The following is a 21,836-nucleotide window of genomic DNA, read 5'->3' as shown; positions in this document are numbered from 1 at the left end:
AAAGTTATTTACCTGCCTGTCCACTCCTGTACATTGTAGAAATTAGCCATGCGCAGCTCACTGTAGAAATTTGGCAATGTCAAAGCTGAATGCGCTCCCCCACATGCGTGGGAGTGACATCACCCCTGCCCGGCCAATGAAAGTGACTGGCGATTAGGACCCAGAAGCTGGCCGCCCGAAGATGTCAGCCACCAACAGGAAGCTCCAGAACGCCACATCGCTGGATCCAAGAAGAGTATAGTTCAGCTTTAAAGTGGAGTTCCACCCCCCCCAAAAAAAAAAATATTAATGTGCTTAAAAAGAATTAAAAAAAAACATTTGGAGAAATTTTTTTTTACTCACCTCTAAATGCCTATTGCTAGGGAGTCCCTCGTAGTCTGCCTCCTTCGGCGCCTGGGCTCCTGACGTCACTACCCTCGGCGCAGGAAGGGAGATCGCCTCTCCACCCTCCCTCTTGCCAATCATCTGGAACACGTGACCGGTCCCAGATGATTGCGCAGCCAGTGACGCTGCGTGGCGTGGCTCGCGCATGTGCAGTGGGTGCACGGCTGTGAAGCCACAGCCAGGCGCCCAAAGTTAAAATGCCGGCACCGCCGGGCGGAGGGGAAACGAGTGGGGCTTCGATCCCCCGCATCGCTGGACCCTGGGACAGGTAAGTGTCCGATTATTAAAAGTCAGCAGCTGCAGTATTTATAGTTGCTGACTTTTATTTATTTTTTTTTAAGTGGGAACCCCGATTTAATGCAAGGGAATGCATTTAGAAACACTTTAAAATGTACTTACCCGACCCAGCCTATTGCCTCCAAAAAAAACATCTTATATTCATCTTCCACATTGATGCATTTCAATGCAATTCACCAAATGACACAATTTCACCAATATGTCCTGATTTTCATGCTGTAAATGTGTACTTACCGCTAAATCCAGAATTGAAAAAGGGACAGTTGTTGTAACAAGAGTAAGGCAGGCCATACACGGTTCAAATCTCGGGCGGGATTCGAACCATGTATGGGCAGGCTGAATGTACCAAGTTTAAAACTTAGTTACAACCAGCATGCCGGGTTTTACCTGCGATTATCTCTAGTGGCTGCTATAGCTGCTAGCAATAATCATTTTCTTCTCCCGGCCGGGATGGCTTCACCCACCCTCCCGCGGGAAGAAGACAATAACCGGCAGGAGGGATTCCCACACACTGTGTTGATGGGGCAATCAAGCAAATTTCTTTCCTGCATCCACAGGAAGAGATTCGCTCCATGTATGGCCGACCTACAGTAAGTCCTTTCATACGGACTTTCTGATAAGGTTTGTCAGTTTTTCAGGTGGACCTGATTGGAAGCCCCATGCAGGTCTAGAGGCTGCCAGAAAAGTCTAGTTGAGTCTGTCCTGGTCTGGAAAAACAATGGAAAGGTCTGCTTCCTTTTTTGTTTTTCTAGACCTAAATGTGACAGAGCAGAGGTAGCCTGATGTAAACAGGCACACAAGTCTGTTTACATCTGGCAGACCATAGATCCAACACGGGTCTTCAAGCATCCGCTGTCAAAATGTGGACAAAAAAATGAAGGCAGGGAGGTCACAAACGTGACGCAAAGTCCCGTTCTGCTCCAAATACAATGAACGCAGTGGAGAATGTCCGTGTGAAAGGACCTTCATTAGATACCAGAAGATAGACAAAAGACACTCATCAGTTAAAAGAAAATTACAGGAACTGAAACAAGCGTTACAAACAATGAACCCCACCGTGTTTCAGAACAAGTGACACATTCTTTTTGTTGTACCCAAGTTGGGTGAATCTTTTCAATCCTTGGCCCTGGTTTCTCTCTTTGTCCTATATGTTTCATGTTAGACGTTATTATATTGACAATATAATGTGATATGAACATTCTGTTCTACCCACTCAAGCACAAGCAATGTTTTAATCTGGCCTTGTGTGTTGTTCCATCACCCTGATTAATGTGGGTGATGACTTCATCACAAAGAACGTGTTGGCAAAGGACATGTTTCTCTGTGGCGACAGATACAGCTCGTTCTTATGACAGTAGAAGTCTATTTATGTCAGAAATGGAATGCAAAATAAATGTTATAAATGATAATGCCTGATGTGAATTTATAATCAACACAATTATCCACATAAGCACTAGGATTGTATTTAGGGGAACATTCCATAAATATGTAAACCCCTTTTAGCTCGTTTACATTCAAGGCTGGCTCGTGCTTTTAGGGCCAGTTCACACCACATGCAGTCCAGTGCATGTTCTGCATCAAAAACACATGGAAAGTAGGTTATATGGTTTCCAATGGCATAGTTTACACCAGTGCAGTCAGTTCCAGGGCTTTTCAGTTCCTAAAGAAAGTAGAACATGCTGCATTTTTCCTGCACTGGAACGCAGTAAAATGCATCAAAAACTCACTGGAGCGCATTAAAAATGCACTGGACCCTAGTAAAGTGGAAAAAAGGCGAAAAAACGCACTGGAATGCATCAAAAATGCATTAAAAACACGCATGCACAAACCCATCTGGAACGGATTTGGAGTGTGTTTTTGTGGTGTGAACCGGCCCTTAATGCAACGCATGGTGACATTCAATCTACACTGTACTTTTCATTTTAAATGGCATTCTAATACATGTACAATGCAGCATGTTACAGTGCACATACAGCGGGTAAAATAAGTATTGAACACATCACCATTTTTCTAGATAAATATATTTATAAGGGTGCTATTGACATGAAATGTTCACCACATGTCAGCAACAACCCATGCACTCCATACATACAAAGAAAGCAAAACAAATACGTTCAGAAATGAAGTTACAGTTGTGCTCATAAGTTTACATACCCTGGCAGAATTTATGATTTCTTTGCCATTTTTCAGAGAATATGAATAACACAAAAAACTTTTCTTTCACTCGTGGTTAGTGTTTGGCTGAAGCCATTTATTATCAATCAGCTGTGTTTAGTCTTTTTAAATCATAATGACAACAGTCTTTTGTGGTATTTGTGGATGAGGCTCTTTATCTTCTCAGATGGTAAAACTGCCTATTCCTCTTGACAAAAAGCCTCCAGTTCCTGTAAATTCTTGGGCTGTCTTGCATGAACTGCATGTTTGAGATCTCCCCAGAGTGGCTCAATGATATTGAGGTCATCACTCCAAATGACTGGGCCAGAAGGTTTGAGGCTTGTCTCTGTGCTGTTTGGCGTATTGTAAGCGGGATATTTTGTGGCATTTGCTTAGTAATGGCTTTTTTCTGGCGACTAGACCATGCAGCCCATCTTTCTTCAAGTGCCTCCTTATTGTGCATCTTGAAACAGCCACACCACATGTTTTCAGAGAGTCCTGTATTTCACCTGAAGTTATTTGTGGGTTTTTCTTTGCATCCCAAACAATTTCCTGGCAGTTGTGGCTGAAATTGTAGTTGGTCTACCTGACTGTGGTTTGGATTCAATAGAATCCCTCATTTTCCACCTCTTGATTAGAGTTTGAACACTGCTGATTGGCATTCTCAATTCCTTGGATATCTTTTTATAATCTGTTCCTGTTTTATACAGTTCAACTACCTTTTCCTGCAGATCCTTTGACAATTCTTTTGCTTTCCCCATGATTCAGAATCCAGAAACATCAGTGCAGCACTGGATGAAAGATGCAAGGGTCTGTCAGGAGTCCAGAAACTCATTGACCTTTTATACACACACACTAATTACAAACAAACAGATTACAGGTGAGGATGGTTACCTTTAATAGCCATTCAAACCCCTTTGTGTCAACTTGTGTGCATGTTATCAGGCCAAAATCACCAGGGTATGTAAACTTTTGATCAGGGTCATTTGGGTAGTTTCTGTTGTGATTATGATTTAAAAAGAGTAAACTCAGTTGATTGATAATAAATGGCTTCAGCCAATCACTAATCATGAGTGAAATAAATCTTTTTTGTGTTATCATTCATAATGTCTGAAAAATGGGCAAGAAATCATAAATTCTGCCAGGGTATGTAAACTTATGAGCACAACTGTATGTCTAATAAAATGGAATGACTGAGTAACTTCCATACAAAGTGAAGAAGATATTATAACACACAACACAAATATATTTTTTCAGCAATAGCTCAGCTGTCCAACTTTCCAAGCAATATATATATATATATATTCTCCTCCAAACTGGCACAGTGGCACTGCAGTGCTGTTACCTGTGGTTCTTCAGTGATGCGATAGCACTGGCAGCGTATTCTCTCTTGGCCACTGCATGCACCTGTGGGAGGAGCTGGCGCGGCGCTGGCCGGATCAGCATAGCGACATTACGCAGGCAGGCTGAGGCAGCCAATCACATTCCAGAACAGCCGAGATGTCGAGTAGAGGCCCGAGCGGCAGTCAGAGTCAATCCGATGATCGTGCCGGGGGTGAGGGAGGGAGGGACGGATGTCTGTATCAATCTGTGATAAGTCGGAATGGACTGAGAGCAGCCCAAGGCCAGCAGACATAGAGAAAAAAGTCCACGGCTTCCTGCGGGTGCGGCTGCGGCGGCCATTGAGTTACACGGGGCAACTGTCTTCACTCTTCAACACTTTCTTATAGAGGTCGACTGATATGGGTTTTTCTCTGGCCAGTGCCGATACTTAGAAATCTGGGCGGCCGATGGCCGATATATGATGCCAATTTTTGCAGCCGATATTTTAGGCCGATTTGGTTTTTTTGGCAGGTGGCACTGGTTGGCACTGACAGGTGGCGCTGGTTGGCACTGACAGGTGGCACTGGTTGGCACTGGCAGATGGCACTGGTTGGCACAAAGGGTAAAGTGTAATTAAAGGCAAAACTTTTATTTATTTATCTTAGATTTGGATGGAGCGGAGAGGGATTGGAACGCCTGTTAATTTTTACTGCTTGTCTGTGTAACTGTTAGGGAGATTCATTCTATTTGTCCTGTGTACCATTATCATGGAAATTGAAAGTAAAACAATATCCAAAATTTTGGGTTGACACCGGAACAGTAATAGAGGGGAAATCTTCCAATGGGGACCCTAGTTCTCTTGACCCTGGTGACACTCTAGGACTTCCTCACTTTGGAAGGATTTTCTCTTGCTTCCTGTTTTGGCTATGGGACAGGAAGTGAAGGGAAATCTCCCCTATGGGACACAGATGACAAAAAAGAAATCTGACAGCGGTCATAACTAGGAATGCACCGATACCAGTTTTTTAAACAACGAACGCGAGTAGCGATATTTTTTTTTTTTTAGTACTCGCCGATACCTAAGGCAACTGTTTTGTTTACACTACAGATGTCAGCAATGGTACAAAGCTATGAAAAGTTATTTACAAATGAAATAAATGTATTTTTTTTAATGTGAAACATGTAAATTTATGTTAAAAGGTGTAAAAACATTAATGAAAAAAGCAAAAGCAAACAAAAAAAAAGTTTTAATTATTAATAGTTTATAAAATAGACGTGAACAAAAAAAAATCAGCAGGAAAATAATAATTAAATGGAGAAGGAGAATAAGGGGTTAATTAAGGCTGATTAGAGTAAATTAAGGGTTAGTAAGGGGTTAAACAGAGGAACAATTAATTAAGAAACGAAACAAAAAAAATTTTTTTCACTTGACAGGTTGCTTTAAATTGACTTCTTCTGCAGATCGAAGTTCATCCCTTTGATCTGTAGATGAATAAACAGAAAGATACACAAAGTAACAATGTTTTTTTTTATCTTTCTGTTTTAGCGGCTGAACAATGTTGTTGATAAACTTCGTTTACACTTCAGCTGTCAACAGGGGAACCCCGCTGACAGCTGAATGAGTCATCGGTTGTTAAGGACGCAGTGGTCCTGCTCCTCAACAACTGATAATTGCTGGCTTTTTCTTTTACATTTCAGCTGTCAGTGGGGGAGTCCCGCTCACAGCTCAAAGAACCAAGCCTGAAAGTATCGGAGCATTTTCATGAGTACCGATACTCGCGTAAATGCTTAGTATCAGCACCGATACCAATACTGGTATCAGTGCAACCCTAGTAATAAAATAAAAATGCCTTTAGTTACACTTTAAGAACACACCTGCCTTTTGTATTTAGAGAGTGTATGTTTGGCAAATGGCAGCTTTGAAGTAGCGATGGTTATCGACAGTCTGTCAGGAAAATATTTTCTTTAGTAAATGAGGCCCACTCGTGTTTTTGCTTGTTTGTTTTGCAATGCTACTATAATCACTTCAAATGTCATGCGTGTATTTTACTTTTATACCCTCTCCATTTGTTTGTAAAATGTTCCTTAAGTGGTTGTAAACCTCAGACATGAAATATGAGCAAAGCATATCCCTCTATAGTGTGTACTTGTCTCAATCCAGAGCGCGAAGTGTCATTTCTCTTTCCTGCCTCAGTCTCCTGCTATCTGCATGAGTCACTTCTGACATGTTTTCCTGAAACCAATAGGTAAAAAGGGATCTTCAGCACACAGTCCATGATTGACAGCCACAGCTCTGTTCCTGTGTGCTGTGTGAAGGGGGGGGGGGGGGTGTCCCCTCCCTCCAATTAGCCCTCATTGAGCTCTGCAGAGTGTAACTTCAGCTCTCTGCCCCTGCTTTCTGAAAGCTCAGACAAGCTGTATACATTTTGTAATGGATGTAGAGAAGAGAAGACTGCAAATAAACAGATACAACTTATGTAGAAGGATTTGTTTCATCTCTGTGCATCACAAGAGGCCAGTCACTTCACTGGGTATATGTAAAGGTTTACAATCACTTTAATGGAGAATGACATAAATCAGTACTGCCCATCTAACAAGAAGAATATTATCTATAGAAAATGAACATGAGGTTTTTGTAGGGAATAGATGCAACTGTTCATCAAACATCAAAGTGAGCCGGCTGGGCATCCATACTGCCCACACACTATAAATTATACCAAGACGCTGACACAGAAGCAGTGCAGGGCGAACACGTCTCTGCAGAGAATGTGCATTTATAGGCAGAAATTCTTCTTTATAAGATGTGGTATCATCCTGTGTAGCCTATTGTAGCAAGTACCTAACACAGCAAGGTAAAAGTCACCCTATTAGTCGGTGTACGGAGCGCAAGCAATCACATCAGACTGAAATGGCATCACTAGAGACCAAGAGAGCTGCATACAGCATATGATAACACTTCCCAAATTTCTTAGATGACAAAGGTGGACACATTCAAGCACGTATACAGTATAGGCAAAGGACACATTCCTACCATGTTCCCAGTAATGCAGACAATTCAGAGAGTTGTCTATGACAGCCCGGTCACTGCGCCAGGAGAGCGTTCGCAGCACAGAAACCTCAGCCTCGGGGGTTAAAGATTACTCTCTTTGGTAATTGGTGGCTGTTGAAGAGAGGGTTGTATATATGACTCCTGTGAAAGGGAGGGCTGTATGCATGTGGGCCCTGGAAGGAAGGACTATATACACTACAGTATCTCACAAAAGTGAGTACACCCCTCAAATTTTTGTAAATATTTTATTCTATCTTTTCATGTGACAACACTGAAGAAATGACACTTTGCTACAATGTAAAGTAGTGAGTGTACAGCTTGTATAACAGTGTAAATTTGCTGTCCTCTTAATATTACTCAACACACAGCCATTAATGTCTAAACCGCTGGCAACAAAAGTGAGAACACCCCTAAGTGAAAATGTCCAAATTTGGCCCATTAGCCATTTTCCCTCCCTGGTGTCATGTGACTCGTTAGTGTTACAAGTTCTCAGGTGTGAATGGGGAGCAGGTGTGTTAAATTTGATGTTATCGCTCTCACTCTCTCATACTGGTCACTGGAAGTTCAACATGGCACCTCATGGCAAAGAACTCTCTAAGGATCTGAAAAAAAGAATTGTTGCTCTACATTAAGATGGCCTAGGCTATAAGAAGATTGTCAAGACCCTGAAACTGAGCTGCAGCACGGTGGCCAAGACCATACAGCGGTTTAACAGGACAGGTACCACCACTCAGAACAGGTCTCGCCATGGTCCACCAAAGAAGTTGAATGCACAGGCTCAACTTCATATGCAGAGGTTGTCTTTGGGAAATAGACGTATGAGTGCTGTCAGCAATGCTGCAGAGGCTGTCATACCAGAAGGAAGCCTCTTCTAAAGATGATGCACAAGAAAGCCTGCAAACAGTTTGCTGAAGACAAGCAGACTAAGGACGTGGATTACTGGAACCATGTCCTGTGGTCTGATCAGACCAAGATAAACTTTTTGGATCAGATGGTGTCAAGCATGTGTGGCGGCAACCAGGTGAGGAGTACAAAGACAGGTGTGTCTTGCCTACAGTTAAGCATGGTGGTGGGAGTGTCATGGTCTGGGGCTGCATGAGTGCTGCTGGCGCTGGGGAGCTACAGTTCATTGAGGGAATCATGAATGCCAACATGTACTGTGACATACTGAAGCAGTGCATGATCCCCTCCCTTCGGAGACTGGGCTGCAGGACAATATTCAAACATGATAACGACCCAAAACACATCTCCAAACCGACCACTGCCTTGCTAAAAAAGCTGAGGGTAAAGGTGATGGACTGGCCAAGCTTGTCTAAACATCTAAACCCTATTGAGAATCTGTGGGGCATCAAACGGAAGCTGGAGAAGCACAAGGTCTTTAACATTCACCAGCTTTGTGATGTCGTCTTGGAGGAGTGGAAGAGGACTCCAGTGGCAACCTGTGAAGCTCTGGTGAACTCCATACCCAAGAGGGTTAAGGCAGTGCTGGAAAATAATGGTGGTCACTCAAAATATTGACACTTTGGGCCCAATTTGGACATTTTCACTTAGGGGTGTACTCACTTTTGTTGCCAGCGGTTTACACATTAATGGTTGTGAGTTGAGTTATTTTGAGAGGACAGCAAATTTACACTGTTATACAAGCTGTACACTCACTACTTTACATTGTAGCAAAGTATAATTTCTTTAGTGTTGTCACATGAAAAGATATAATAAAATATTTATAAAAATGTGAGTGGTGTACTCACTTTTGTGAGATACTGTATATGGTGGTCATGGAAGGGAGAGCTGTATAATTGGCAGCTGTGTAAGGGAGGGCTATATATATATATATGGCTCCTATGGAAGGGAAGGCTGTATATATGGCTGTTGTGGAAGGGAAGGCTGTATATATGGTGGCTGTGGAAGAGAGGGCTGTATATATGGCTGTTGTGGAAGGGAGGGCTGTATATATGGCTCCTATAGAAGGGAGGGCTGTATATATGGCTGTTGTGGAAGGGAGGGCTATATATATATGGCTCCTATGGAAGGGAAGGCTGTATATATGGCTGTTGTGGAAGGGAGGGCTGTATATATGGCTGTTGTGGAAGGGAGGGCTGTATATATGGCTGTTGTGGAAGGGAGGGCTGTATATATGGCTCCTATAGAAGGGAGGGCTGTATATATGGCTGTTGTGGAAGGGAGGGCTCTATATATGGCTCCTATGGAAGGGAGGGCTGTATATATGGCTCCTATGGAAGGGAGGGCTGTATATATGGCTCCCATGGAAAGGAGGGCTGTATATATGGCTGCTGTGGAAGGGAGGGCTGTATATATGGTGGCTGTGGAAGGGAGGGCTGTATATATGGTGGCTGTGGAAGGGAGGGCTGTATATATGGCTGTTGTGGAAGGGAGGGCTGTATATATGGCTGTTGTGGAAGGGAGAGCTGTATATATGGTGGATGTGGAAGGGAGGGCTGTATATATGGTGGATGTGGAAAGGAGGGCTGTATATATGGTGGCTGTGGAAGGGAGGGCTGTATATATGTTGGATGTGGAAGGGAGGGCTGTATATATGATGGCTGTGGAAGAGAGGGTTGTATATATGGTGGCTGTAGAGGGGAGGGCTTTATACTGTATATGGCTGCTGTAGACTGGAGGATTGTGTTCCAAATAGAAGAATTCTATAAATCTGTACTGAAGACAAATATTGGATTTTACTTACAGTCCCAGTGTCACCAGACAAATAAGTGAATCACTTCCAAGTGTGTATGTGTATGTGTGTATGTGTGTGTGTGTGTGTGTGGGGGGGGGAAACAGGCAACAATAAAAATCTAATGCCGCGTACACACGAGCGGACTTTCTATCCTACTTGGTCCGGCACACTTTCCGACGGACTTTGTCCGCCAGGTGCGCCGGACTTTAAAACGGACGGACTTGCCCACACACGCCGGGACTTTCCGGCGGGCTAAGTCCGCCCGTCTTTCCGACGGACTTTCGCCGGAGTTCCGGCGGACTTTCAGAATGAACGGACTTGCCCACACACGGACAAGTCCGTTCATTTTGAACGTGACTCAGGTGCGACGGGACTAGAAAAGGATGTCAATCTTGCCGCTTTTATCGGCGAGATTGACACCTTGCTAGCCCCGTCGCGGGGCATACCAGGCCCTTAGGTCTGGTATGGATTATAAAGGGGAACCCCGCTACGCCGAAAAAACGGCGTGGGGCCCCCCCTAAAATCCATACCAGACCCCGATCCGAGCACGCAGCCTGGCCGGTCAGGAAAGGGGGTGGGGACGAGCGAGCGCCCCCCCCCCCCTCCTGAACCGTACCAGGCCGCATGCCCTCAACATGGGGGGGTGGGTGCTTTGGGGGAGGGGGGCGCCCTGCGCCCCCCCCCCCCCAAAGCACCTTGTCCCCATGTTGATGAGGACAAGGGCCTCTTCCCGACAACCCTGGCCGTTGGTTGTCGGGGTCTGCGGGCGGGGGCTTATCGGAATCTGGGAGCCCCCTTTAATAAGGGGGCCCCCAGATCCCGGCCCCCCACCCTATGTAAATGAGTATGGGGTACATGGTACCCCTACCCATTTACCTAGGAAAAAAGTGTAAGTAATAAAACACACTACACAGGTTTTTAAAATATTTTATTAAACAGCTCCGGGGGGGGGATCTTCCTCCGGCTTCGGGGGTCCCTCCGCTTCATCTTCTCCCGGCGTCCGGTTGGTTCTTCTCCGCTCTCCGGCCTCTTCTCCCGGTGTCGCAGGTCTTCGGCCGGCCCCTCCGCTCTCTTCATGTAGCTCTATTGCGAGCGGAGGTCCGGACTTCTGGGCTTCTTGGCTTCTTGGCTTCTTGGCTTCTCTTCTCTTCTCTTCCCCCAGATGTTGACACGACGCTCTCTCCGGCTGGACTGGTCTCTGAGGGCTGCGTTGTGACTTATATAGGCGGAGACCCCGCCCCCATATGATGTCACAGTCCTTGGGCATGCTGGGACTGTGACGTTTTAGGGGGCGTGGTCGACCACGCCCCCTAAAACGTCACAGTCCCAGCATGCCCAAGGACTGTGACATCATATGGGGGCGGGGTCTCCGCCTATATAAGTCACAACGCAGCCCTCAGAGACCAGTCCAGCCGGAGAGAGCGTCGTGTCAACATCTGGGGGAAGAGAAGAGAAGAGAAGCCAAGAAGCCAAGAAGCCAAGAAGCCCAGAAGTCCGGACCTCCGCTCGCAATAGAGCTACATGAAGAGAGCGGAGGGGCCGGCCGAAGACCTGCGACACCGGGAGAAGAGGCCGGAGAGCGGAGAAGAACCAACCGGACGCCGGGAGAAGATGAAGCGGAGGGACCCCCGAAGCCGGAGGAAGATCCCCCCCCCGGAGCTGTTTAATAAAATATTTTAAAAACCTGTGTAGTGTGTTTTATTACTTACACTTTTTTCCTAGGTAAATGGGTAGGGGTACCATGTACCCCATACTCATTTACATAGGGTGGGGGGCCGGGATCTGGGGGCCCCCTTATTAAAGGGGGCTCCCAGATTCCGATAAGCCCCCGCCCGCAGACCCCGACAACCAACGGCCAGGGTTGTCGGGAAGAGGCCCTTGTCCTCATCAACATGGGGACAAGGTGCTTTGGGGGGGGGGGGGCGCAGGGCGCCCCCCTCCCCCAAAGCACCCACCCCCCCATGTTGAGGGCATGCGGCCTGGTACGGTTCAGGAGGGGGGGGGGGCGCTCGCTCGTCCCCACCCCCTTTCCTGACCGGCCAGGCTGCGTGCTCGGATCGGGGTCTGGTATGGATTTTAGGGGGGGCCCCACGCCGTTTTTTCGGCGTAGCGGGGTTCCCCTTTATAATCCATACCAGACCTAAGGGCCTGGTATGCCCCGCGCTCGCCGCAATAGGAAGATTTGTTTTTCCTATTGCAGCGAGCGCGAGATGCAATACCATCCCCTCGTGTCGTATTTGGTCTGTCGGACCAGCCTACACACGAGCGGGCTTTCCGTCGGACCAGCACACACACGAGCGGACTTTCCGCCCGAAACTGAGTCCGACGGAAAGATTTAAAACATGTTTAAAATCTAGGTCCGGCGGGCTTTTGGGAAGAAGTCCGCCGGAAAAGTCCGCCGCCGCCCACACACGGGCGGATTGTCCGGCACACTCTGGTCCGCCGGACCAAGTATGCCGGAAAGTCCGACCGTGTGTACGCGGCATAACAGGGGTGCTAATCCCTCACCACTCTATCCAAAACTTTAAAAAAAAGTTTAACATTTAGATACACTTTAATGGGTAAAGAGTGCAATCCAATGTAGTTGTATTGGGAATCTTTTATTGACTTATTAGTTTGCCTATGTAGCTACAGAGTGTGTCAGATACGAGTAGGGACTGCCATGAACAAATAAGATAATGAGGTCATATCTCTACCATCCTCTCGTGTGAATCATAGAAACAGGTAGTATTTTCCTATCTACAATATATTTCAGAGCAATAACAATCTACAAAGCCTAGTGCTGTATTACAATTATGAATAAATGGCGCAGTAAATGTGAGATTACCACTATATGAGATATAATGACAAGCCAGGCATTTAATCACTGGAAAAACAGGAGCCAAAGTACATTATTTGCCCATAGTCACCAATGACATTTCATCTTTTATCTCCTGGGATACTGAAATGGGGAGTCTATTTGGTCACTGTAGACCCTGAGTTTGTTCTCCATTTTCCATTTGCCACAAATTTTCATACCTAAGCAATATATTATTTCAGATAAACATACTAAGTGACTTTCATAACACTTGAGCAAATCTGCTATAATGCCTCGCTGTATTCCATTTCCTTGAAGCTGAACTCTAGGCACAAAAACTTTAGATTATACATACTCCTCAATAGCCACAAAGGATATACTGTAAATCCATTTTGTGCATTATATGCTTTTGCAGACCCAGATATTATCTTGCAAAAACAACACTGACATCATTATATAGCCTGTGCAAAGAGAAGAGTTGTGGGAGGGGCCCAGCAAGTCCCACCCACTACAGGCTGCCTGCAGAAAACTATAGGAGGGGCGGAGACCAGACCAGTCACCCTGCAGAGAGCAGCAGTGACCAGTCATTATTACAGGAAGCTCCTGCACAGAGATAAAGTGGATTACTGCACAGATCTGGCAGAAATACACAAATCACACCAAGATTCCAGGAAGAATACACATGCCTTTTTGGGCAATATTTGCTTTTTCCAGAAATCAGCTTTTGTGCCCCATTCACATCTAGAGTGGGATCACGAGCAGAATCACTCCCATACTGCCCGCAATCTCAAATCACACTGCAATGCTGGCAAAATGCACCATACATGTTTGCGTGCTATTCATTTTTAATGGCACCAAAATGCGGTGAGGGTTGCCAACCGCCAGTAAATTTACTGACAGTTTGTAAAAATCTGTGATATTTTTTTACAACTGCCAGTAAATATCAGGGGCTGATAATTTCATGCTGTGTTGACTTTCTAAGTGTAAATCAAGCAAATTTCTCAGGTTGCCAGTTAAAAATGTGCTCCACCAGTAAATTTTCCATGTTTTGTCAGTAAAAAATGCTGCGGGAGGTTGGCAACCCTGAATGCGGTGCAGTCTTGCGGTAATTGTCATGCGATTTATCATGTGGCAATTGCATCATGTAAAGCTTGTCTCCCAAAAGAAGCTCCTACTCCTTTTTGTGGCAAAACCGCACTGCATTTTGGTGGCACTAAAAATGAATGGTACACAAACATGCGTGCTGTGTTTTGCCAGCATTGCAGTGTGAATTTAGATCGTGGGCAGAATTGCAGTGATTTTGTTGCAAAGTTTGTACCTAAAAATTCTGCCAGTAACAGTGATCTCTAAACCACTGCCTTACAGTAAGCAACAGCATTGTCAGACTGAACTGATAGTAAGGCCAATGGCCAACTGAAGAAGTGCACAGGGAAGGCTGACAATGCTGCTGCTAATTGTGAGTCAGTGGCTTAGTGTTGTAGGAGACAAAAAGAGGAGAGGGGGAGAGAAGCACAACTACCAGAGTGTAGCATGTAAAGTGTAATTTTAAAGAGGAAGCAAACCCTGATGGGTTTTACTTCCTCTTTTGCTTCCTTTGCAAGGCCTGCAAATTAAAAGCATAATGGGCTAGTATGCATCGCATACTAGCCCATTATATGACACTTACATACAAACGAAGCCCGCACTGTCCCCTGTGCAGACCGCGTCCATCTTCGCCCCTCTTCCTTCTGGGGCCGCGGACTCCAGCTCTGAGACTGACCGGAGCCACGTGACATCACTCCCGCTTATGTGCGTCACGGAGCCGTCAGTCACGGCACGCGCTGGGGGAAGATACGGCACAGTGGTCCGTTTCTTCACAGCGCATGCGCCGATGATGACATCGGCACACTTCAAGTGAAATATCTCCTAAACGGCGCACGTTTAGGAGAAATTTTCTTATACCTATAGGTAAAAGTAAGACAAAAGGGTTTACAATCACTTTAATAAAAAATATAAAAAAGCACTCACAAAGATAAAATAGAGCTCCAGATGATAGTCAGGTAGCCTGTGGGACAGAGATCAGACACACAACCAGGATGCCTTAGCCACCAGCAAGGGTGCGGAGATGGAATGGAAGCAGGGAACCACTCACACTGGAGAGCCAAAGCCATAGATGGGACACAGGGCCCAGGATATGAAGCCATCTTATGTAATAGGAAAATGCTTAAGCTGGAACAGGAAAGCGTTTCAAAGCAACCTTGCTTCTTATTCAGCCCCCTTCTTCAGGCTAAAGAAAAAGCAAGGTTGCTTTTGAAACACATTCCTGTTCCAGCGCCAGCATTTTTCTACTACAAAAGGTGACTTCATATCCTGGGCTCTGTGTCCCATTCATGGCTTTTCGCTCTCCGGTGACAGCGATTCCCTGCTTTCATTCCCTCTCTGCTTTCTTGCCGGTGGGCATCCTGGTTGTGTGTCTGATCTCTGTCCCAGAGGCTACCTGACTATCAAGCTGAGCTCTATTTTATCTTTGTGAGTGCTTTTTTATATTTTCTATTAAAATTACACTTTACATGCTAGACTATAGTAGTTGTGCTTCTCTCCCCCTCCCCTCTTTTTTTTTTTACAGCCACATGAAGTAGCACTTCCAGAGTTAGATTAGTATTGTGTTATATAGCACTCTGGGCTACCCGCAGCATCTAGCTTACATAAGCTTCATCTGTCATTTTGTTTCATATTCTATCAAACAGTTTTATATTGTTTTATATCTTCTTACATTGCTTCACACACTATGAACCTACATCTAGCTCATCATGGCACTGATTTCAAACCAGTGCATCTGTGTATGGGGTGGTTTCAGTTCAGGGTTCTTACTCTTGATTCTTTTTTTGAGTGGCTTAGTATTGTCAGCCTGCAACAGGAAGTGCTTTTCCTGGCAGGATCTCCAAGTAAGAAACTTTTCAGCAGACATACAAAAAAAAAACAGTATGCAGTGAGACATGAAGCTGAACATTCTGAAACGATTTAGGGTTTACACATATTTAAATGCAACTGGGTTCATACCTTTCTGTGTTTTTTATGCATTTTTATGTGTTATTCATGTAGGTTGGCACTCTTTTTTTATGCACACTTATGTGGCTTTTCATGCTTTTTGCTTTACTCTGTTGGGTAAAGCAATGATGAGTCAAGTTGAGATTGCTATGGGATAGGTCGGTTTACATGCTGGAAGGGCTAAAAACGCCTGTTACGTGTTGCCATTGCTATTAGTAAACCTACAAACACATTACACACTAACAAAGGGACTTTTTTTTTTTTTTTTTGCCAATGCACGTCAACACTGCACAAATGTGAAATAGCTCTATTAAAAACAACGGCAAAGCTGTGCACATTGGTTGACGCATGTGTCAAATCACAAGGCTGCGAACATGGCTTTAGCATAGGTTCACACTGCTGCGGGATTGAAATGGTGCGAGTTCAAGCTGAACTCGCAAGATTTCAGACCCGCATGTCAGTCCGACTTCGGGGGCAATTTCAGAGACATCTGTGCGGGTTCCTGCACAGATGTCTATTGAAATCGCACCCAAAGTCACCAAAGGAAACTACTTTCGGGAGATGGTGGGGCACCGCAAAGTTGGCGTCGCACCGATTCGAACGGCGCTATTGCCGGCAGTAGCCGCCGATTTGGCATGTGATTTGACATGTTAAATCGCATTCCGAATCGCATCAATGTGAACCTGGGCTTAATGCAAGGCAATTCAAAATACAACTTTACAATCAACAGCTAACCCTTGAAAAGCAATTTTATTATATATGTCAAAGTATCTCTTTGGTCCGCCAAAACAATTGCTGAATTCAATATATTCAAAGTACAGAAAATTGTTTTAAAAAGATCACTTGACACTTTTTGTTAAACTGATTGATGGAGACTTCTAAATAAATGTAATTCAATAAAACATAGACAAAGTAAACAGATGTTTATCCCCAACACAATTGTTTTCAATCTCCCATGTTGGCAGAAATGAACACAATGGTTAATAGTGAACCTGTCTTGAGGCTGACACTATTGTGAAAATGCTAGTTGCCTGGCTGCCATGCTTATGAACTGCCTTTTATGCTAGCCCAGAATGATCACACAGATCAGGCGCTTGGACTAAACCTGCTACACACTTGCTTCAGTTTTTAAAGCTATTAAAAGCAGAGACAGCCAGGCCACTAGCAAGAAGGAGATCAGAAATGGCTGCTAAAGTATTTTTCTTAAAGTCACACTAATCAATATCCTTATTCTCCAACAGCAAAGAAAGTTGAGTCAAGAGTTAGGAATACATACTTGAAAAGAATTATCTTTTTTAAACCAGAGTTTAGGGTCACTTTAAGACAAATGTGAAGAAAACCGTAGTTAAAGCCATACAAAAATAAATAAATAAAATAAATTATATGTATCTCTATTAAAAAAAAAAAAACAGGCAATATCTGATTCTAATGCTAACCATACACACTGCAATTGGCAGACAAGTTTATTTACTGTCAACCAATGTCCAATCACATAAATGATCACAATTTTCAAGAAAACCCGTCAGCAATAGTTTCAATCAGCTCACGGTTTGATAGCAACTGTTGGTGGTAGGTTGTCTTGATCTGTTCGAAGAGTGGTTGTAATAGTTGTATCAGACTAACTTGTGTCCAAAAAAAAAAAAAAAAAAGAATGTTCCATTATGAATGACTATCCTCGGTATTCGATATAAGCAATATACGTGTAAACTTCATCTTGACTTTGGCTAGCCATACATCATACAATTTTCTAGTTCAATTTTCCATTAGATTTACCAAAACCATATAATATGAGGTGAAACCTAAACACTTTCAACTGCAATTAGGCAGGCACTTGCACTACATAGTTGAAGGTTGTATAGTATATGGCCACCCTAAAACCTGGTACACATGATGAGAATATCGGCCGATCGTTTGCCGTACAGACATTTTCATCCGATTTTCTTAAGCCCCGTACACACGAACCGAAATTGGGAGGGGAATTTTCGTACGACGCCCGATCGTCCGATAATTTTACCATTAGTATGGTCCTTTCAACAGTCGATTCTGATCCTGATGTGCAGGCTATATAATTTTTGTCGTACGTGAACTCAACGGCGATATTTGTTTAATTAGTGCAGTTTTCGTCCAAAAAAGATCGTAAGAGCAAGACTACGTATGCTCTCAGAAACGAAAGAATACATACAAAACTATTCAACACAGGACGTCACTTCTGACGTTGTATTCTGTCGTACGAGAATTTTCGTAATGGTGAGTAACCTCTTCACTTTTGACATGAGACTAGCATGCACCAAAAAACGGACAAACGGTCATCCGAAAATCTGATTGTGTGTACGGGTCTTAAGTGTATATTGCATGCTTGGGACAAACATAGATCTATACTCAGACAAAAAAGTTACTGAAAAAAACAAAAAACGAAAACATATAAAATAAAATAAAAACTCGATGGACCACTTGGTCTTTTTTCTGCAGGCACTTTTCTATGTTTCTATGCATATGTTGTGTATTGAGCATAGTCATTCATACGGGAACATTCCTCTTTTGGGACACGTTAGTCTGATTTACATGAGTTGAGCCTCTCCAGTGAATGACAATATTTAGACTTTTTTTGTTTGTTGTATTTTTTAGGTATTTACACAAACCCAAGCCTTTCACCAGAGGTCATAATTGCCTGAAAATTGATGTGTGTGGTAATACTTTGGTGGATCTCCACGTTAAGGCTGGCACTTGTAGTCCCACACCACCACAAAATCAGCTCAATGATCAGGTAAAATACACAAATCAGCTAAAAAATTGTCAGCTGCCTTGGATTTCAAGGGATATCCCCAAGTATCAAAGACCAGTCCCCGGACATCTCCTTTTCCTAATGTTGGCATCATTGCACAACAAGATTCTCTTTGCACATTACATACAATTCTCATAGTCTGTAGCTTGTACAACAAATTTTCGAGAGACATAAGGCGCAGTCCTGACAGATAAAAGTCACAAAAGACAGCAGTGTATGGGGGTCGCTCATGGGCACGGGATGAGGTTACATGGCATGACATCAGTATCTGGTTGGTGGAGATGGAGGTGATGAGGTGACAGGGTGACTGGTCTCACCGGGGTGAACTGATCCTCTCTTGTCCCTGACGGCGGACTCCGCTGAGCTGTGCTCCTCCTGGCACGCATGCCCCAGTCCTGACGGGGGGATTTCCGTGTCCGTGCTGGTCAACCAGGTGGACTCCGTCTCCCTCGTCCAGCTCTCGTAATAGCGAGGTTCTATCGCGTCGGCTCTGCTTCCTCCGCAGCCCATCGCAACCCTAAACGACGCAGCGGCTGGGGCTATCCAGGAATATAAAACGCAGCTTTCGCACTTTTTCCAGCTGCAGCACAGATTTTATCAGATGGAGATGCAAGGATGGGCGAGGGGGAGCCCAGGCAACACCGAGTCCAGTCAGCAGGCAGGCACCGAGATCGGCATGCTGGTCATTGCTGGAAAGTGATGCAGAGATGGATCAGGGGGGCTTGTGCCTATAAAGTGTAATTATTCATGGCATGCCTTTCTTTTTCCATGCATCTTCCCCCTTTGCTCCTCCACATAGTGCATGATCTCTTACTAATAAACATGAGCCTCCCCCTGATGGATGGGAGTGAGCTCTGCTGACGTGGGTAGCTGGGAGATGCAGGAGGACCGGTCTGCCTCCCCTGCTGCTTGCTGCAGCCTCTGGATACGACGAGGATGCAGCATCTCTTTGTGTTCCTATGTCAGGGCACACCGTGGGGAAGGTGGAGTTTGATGGATTGGAGCTTCCCCCATCCTTGAAATGTAGCAGAGCACATCTTGTGCGGGCGTGACGTCACTACACATTCATCGCTGCTCACACACACACACACACGTGTGCTGCCACCGCAGCCACCTCCCCCCACCGGGCGTCACTTGCGCCTCCCCTAGCCATCCGGTGCTAGAGAATCCTCAATGTAACCCAGCTGCGTCTGCTGGCGTCATCAGAGATCCATCATTTTAAGGAGGTGCGACCTGCTGCGACTCTGTTCATTGATTATGGCAACATCGTCTGCTCTGACGTGTTCCAAAGCCGATCCTTGTCAGGTGCAGGGTTGCCATCCGCCAGTAAATTTACTGACAGTTTGTAAAAATCTGTGATTTTCTTTCAACTGCCAGTAAATACCAGGGGCTGATAATTTCATGCTGTGTTGACTTTTTAAGTGTAAATCAAGCAAATTACTTTGTTATAAGTATTGTCAGTGTTTCCATATCATGTTTATACTGTTCAAATATTCACTGTGATAGTTTTCAATAGTAATTTCTCAGGTTCCCAGTAAAAAAAATGTGCTCCGCCAGTAAATTTTCCATGTTTTGTCAGTAAAAAATGCTGTGGTCAGGTGTCAGAGGGGAATCATGTTGCACATTCAGTTGTGAATGGAGCTTTTAGGCTTCATTCACACGGCTGGAAAAAATGTTACTGATCTTGTTATGCATGTTTTGTTTATTTCCACCAAAGTTCCTGAGTAATGATCAGTTAAAAACTTGAATAAAATTGTCCTGTTTTTCTTTTTTCTTTTTTTGTTTACAAACTATTTTTATTTGGTACAAATGGTGGTATAAAAAGCTTTGTCATATATCAAAAAAGAAAGTACAGTACAGGTAGTTTACACATAAGAAAGATCAAAATATAATCCGTAATTGTTGATATATAAATTTTGTTGTAGTATGTTAACATTTTAACATTAAACTCTATGATTATTGTATATATACATATCTTATAATGTTCTTCGGATATAGGTTACTAGTAATGTCATTCAGGGTTGAGAAAAAGATTGGAAAGGTTAAGCCATGGGTCCCATTCCTTAATATAAAAATGACTGGTGTTCCGTAGCGTGTGGAATATTTTTTCCATAAGATTAATAATATTAATTCTGGTTTTCAATTGTGTTAGGGGGACTGATGAGGATTTCCAGTAGAATGCTCTCAACCAATGTATTGCTACACATATTGTGTGGATCAGTCTCATATTATGGGTGGAGAGTCCAATGATAGGGGAAAATAGGAGACAATTGTGGAGAGTGAGGTTTATACTACTATCTGAAATTATGGAAGCAAATTTTTCTAATTGCTTCCATATATATGTGACCTTCTCACAGTTCCAGAAAATGTGTGAGAATGAACCTGTGGAATTACAACCTTTGAAGCAAGCCTGAGAAATTGTGGGGAAAATGGCATGAATTTTAAACGGAGTATAATACCATCTGGTGAATAATTGAATTGCGGTCTCTTTAATGGTGATTTGTATAGATTATTAATTCAATTGTCCCAGTTTTCAGTTGAAAACGAGAAATCACATTCTTGTTCCCATTTGTGTATATAGGGGAGTTTGTTTTGTTCTACGTTATTAACTTGTTCAGATCCACGCTATAGCGGAATGACGGCTACAGCGCGGACCTGCTTTGCCGGGAGTACGTCAATTAACGTTCTCCCATGCCCGAGCGGCCTGCGCGTGCCCTGTGATCAGCGAGTCTCTGAGAGTAAGGGGTCGATCCCAACCCCTTACCACGTGATCAGCTGTCAGCCAATGACAGCTGATCATGTGGTGTAAACAGAGCCAGTAATCTTTTTTTTTTTCACCTTGCGCTGACAGCGTGAGGAGAAAAAAAAGCCGATCACCGGCGGCTGTGAGAGGGACATTGTTCCAGATCAAGGAGATTGCCCCAAGCTCATCTGTGCCCACCTGTGCCACCTGCCAGTGCCACCTAGCAGTACACAACAGTGCCGCCTACCAGTGCCCACCAGCGCCACCTACTAGTGCCCACAGTGCCACCTATCAGTGCCCACAATCTGTGCCTCATCAACATTGCTGCTCATCAGTGTCACCTACCAGTGCCCATCAGTGTCACCTACCAGTACCCATCAGTGCCGCCCATCAGTGCCCATCAGTGCCATCTATCAGTGGTACCTATCAGTGCCACCCATCAGTGCCACCCATCAGGGCCCATCAGTGCCATCTTATCAGTGGCCATCAGTGCTGCCTTATCTGTGCTCATCAGTACCGCCTTATCTGTCCCCATCAGTGCCGCCTTATCTGTGCCTATCAGTGTCGCCTTAACTGTGCCTATCA

At 44.4% G+C, this 21,836-nt stretch overlaps 1 protein-coding gene across 1 annotated transcript in view; it reads right to left on the bottom strand.

The window, feature by feature from the left end:
* BAALC (BAALC binder of MAP3K1 and KLF4) overlaps window positions 1–19,711 on the bottom strand; it is a 130,347-nt gene extending 110,636 nt beyond the window's left edge. The window contains exon 1 of the mRNA XM_073632081.1: window positions 18,826–19,711. Within this exon, the coding sequence (XP_073488182.1) occupies window positions 18,826–19,018 (193 nt within the window). The 5' untranslated portion in view covers window positions 19,019–19,711. The remainder of the gene's footprint in view (window positions 1–18,825) is intronic.
* Between the last annotated feature and the right edge of the window lie 2,125 nt (window positions 19,712–21,836).

The sequence above is a fragment of the Aquarana catesbeiana genome, linkage group LG05 (assembly GCF_042186555.1).
Source record: "Aquarana catesbeiana isolate 2022-GZ linkage group LG05, ASM4218655v1, whole genome shotgun sequence".
Taxonomy (NCBI): domain Eukaryota; kingdom Metazoa; phylum Chordata; class Amphibia; order Anura; family Ranidae; genus Aquarana; species Aquarana catesbeiana.
Note: the sequence above shows the minus strand (reverse complement) of the source record. Positions and strands in the feature narration are given on the sequence as shown.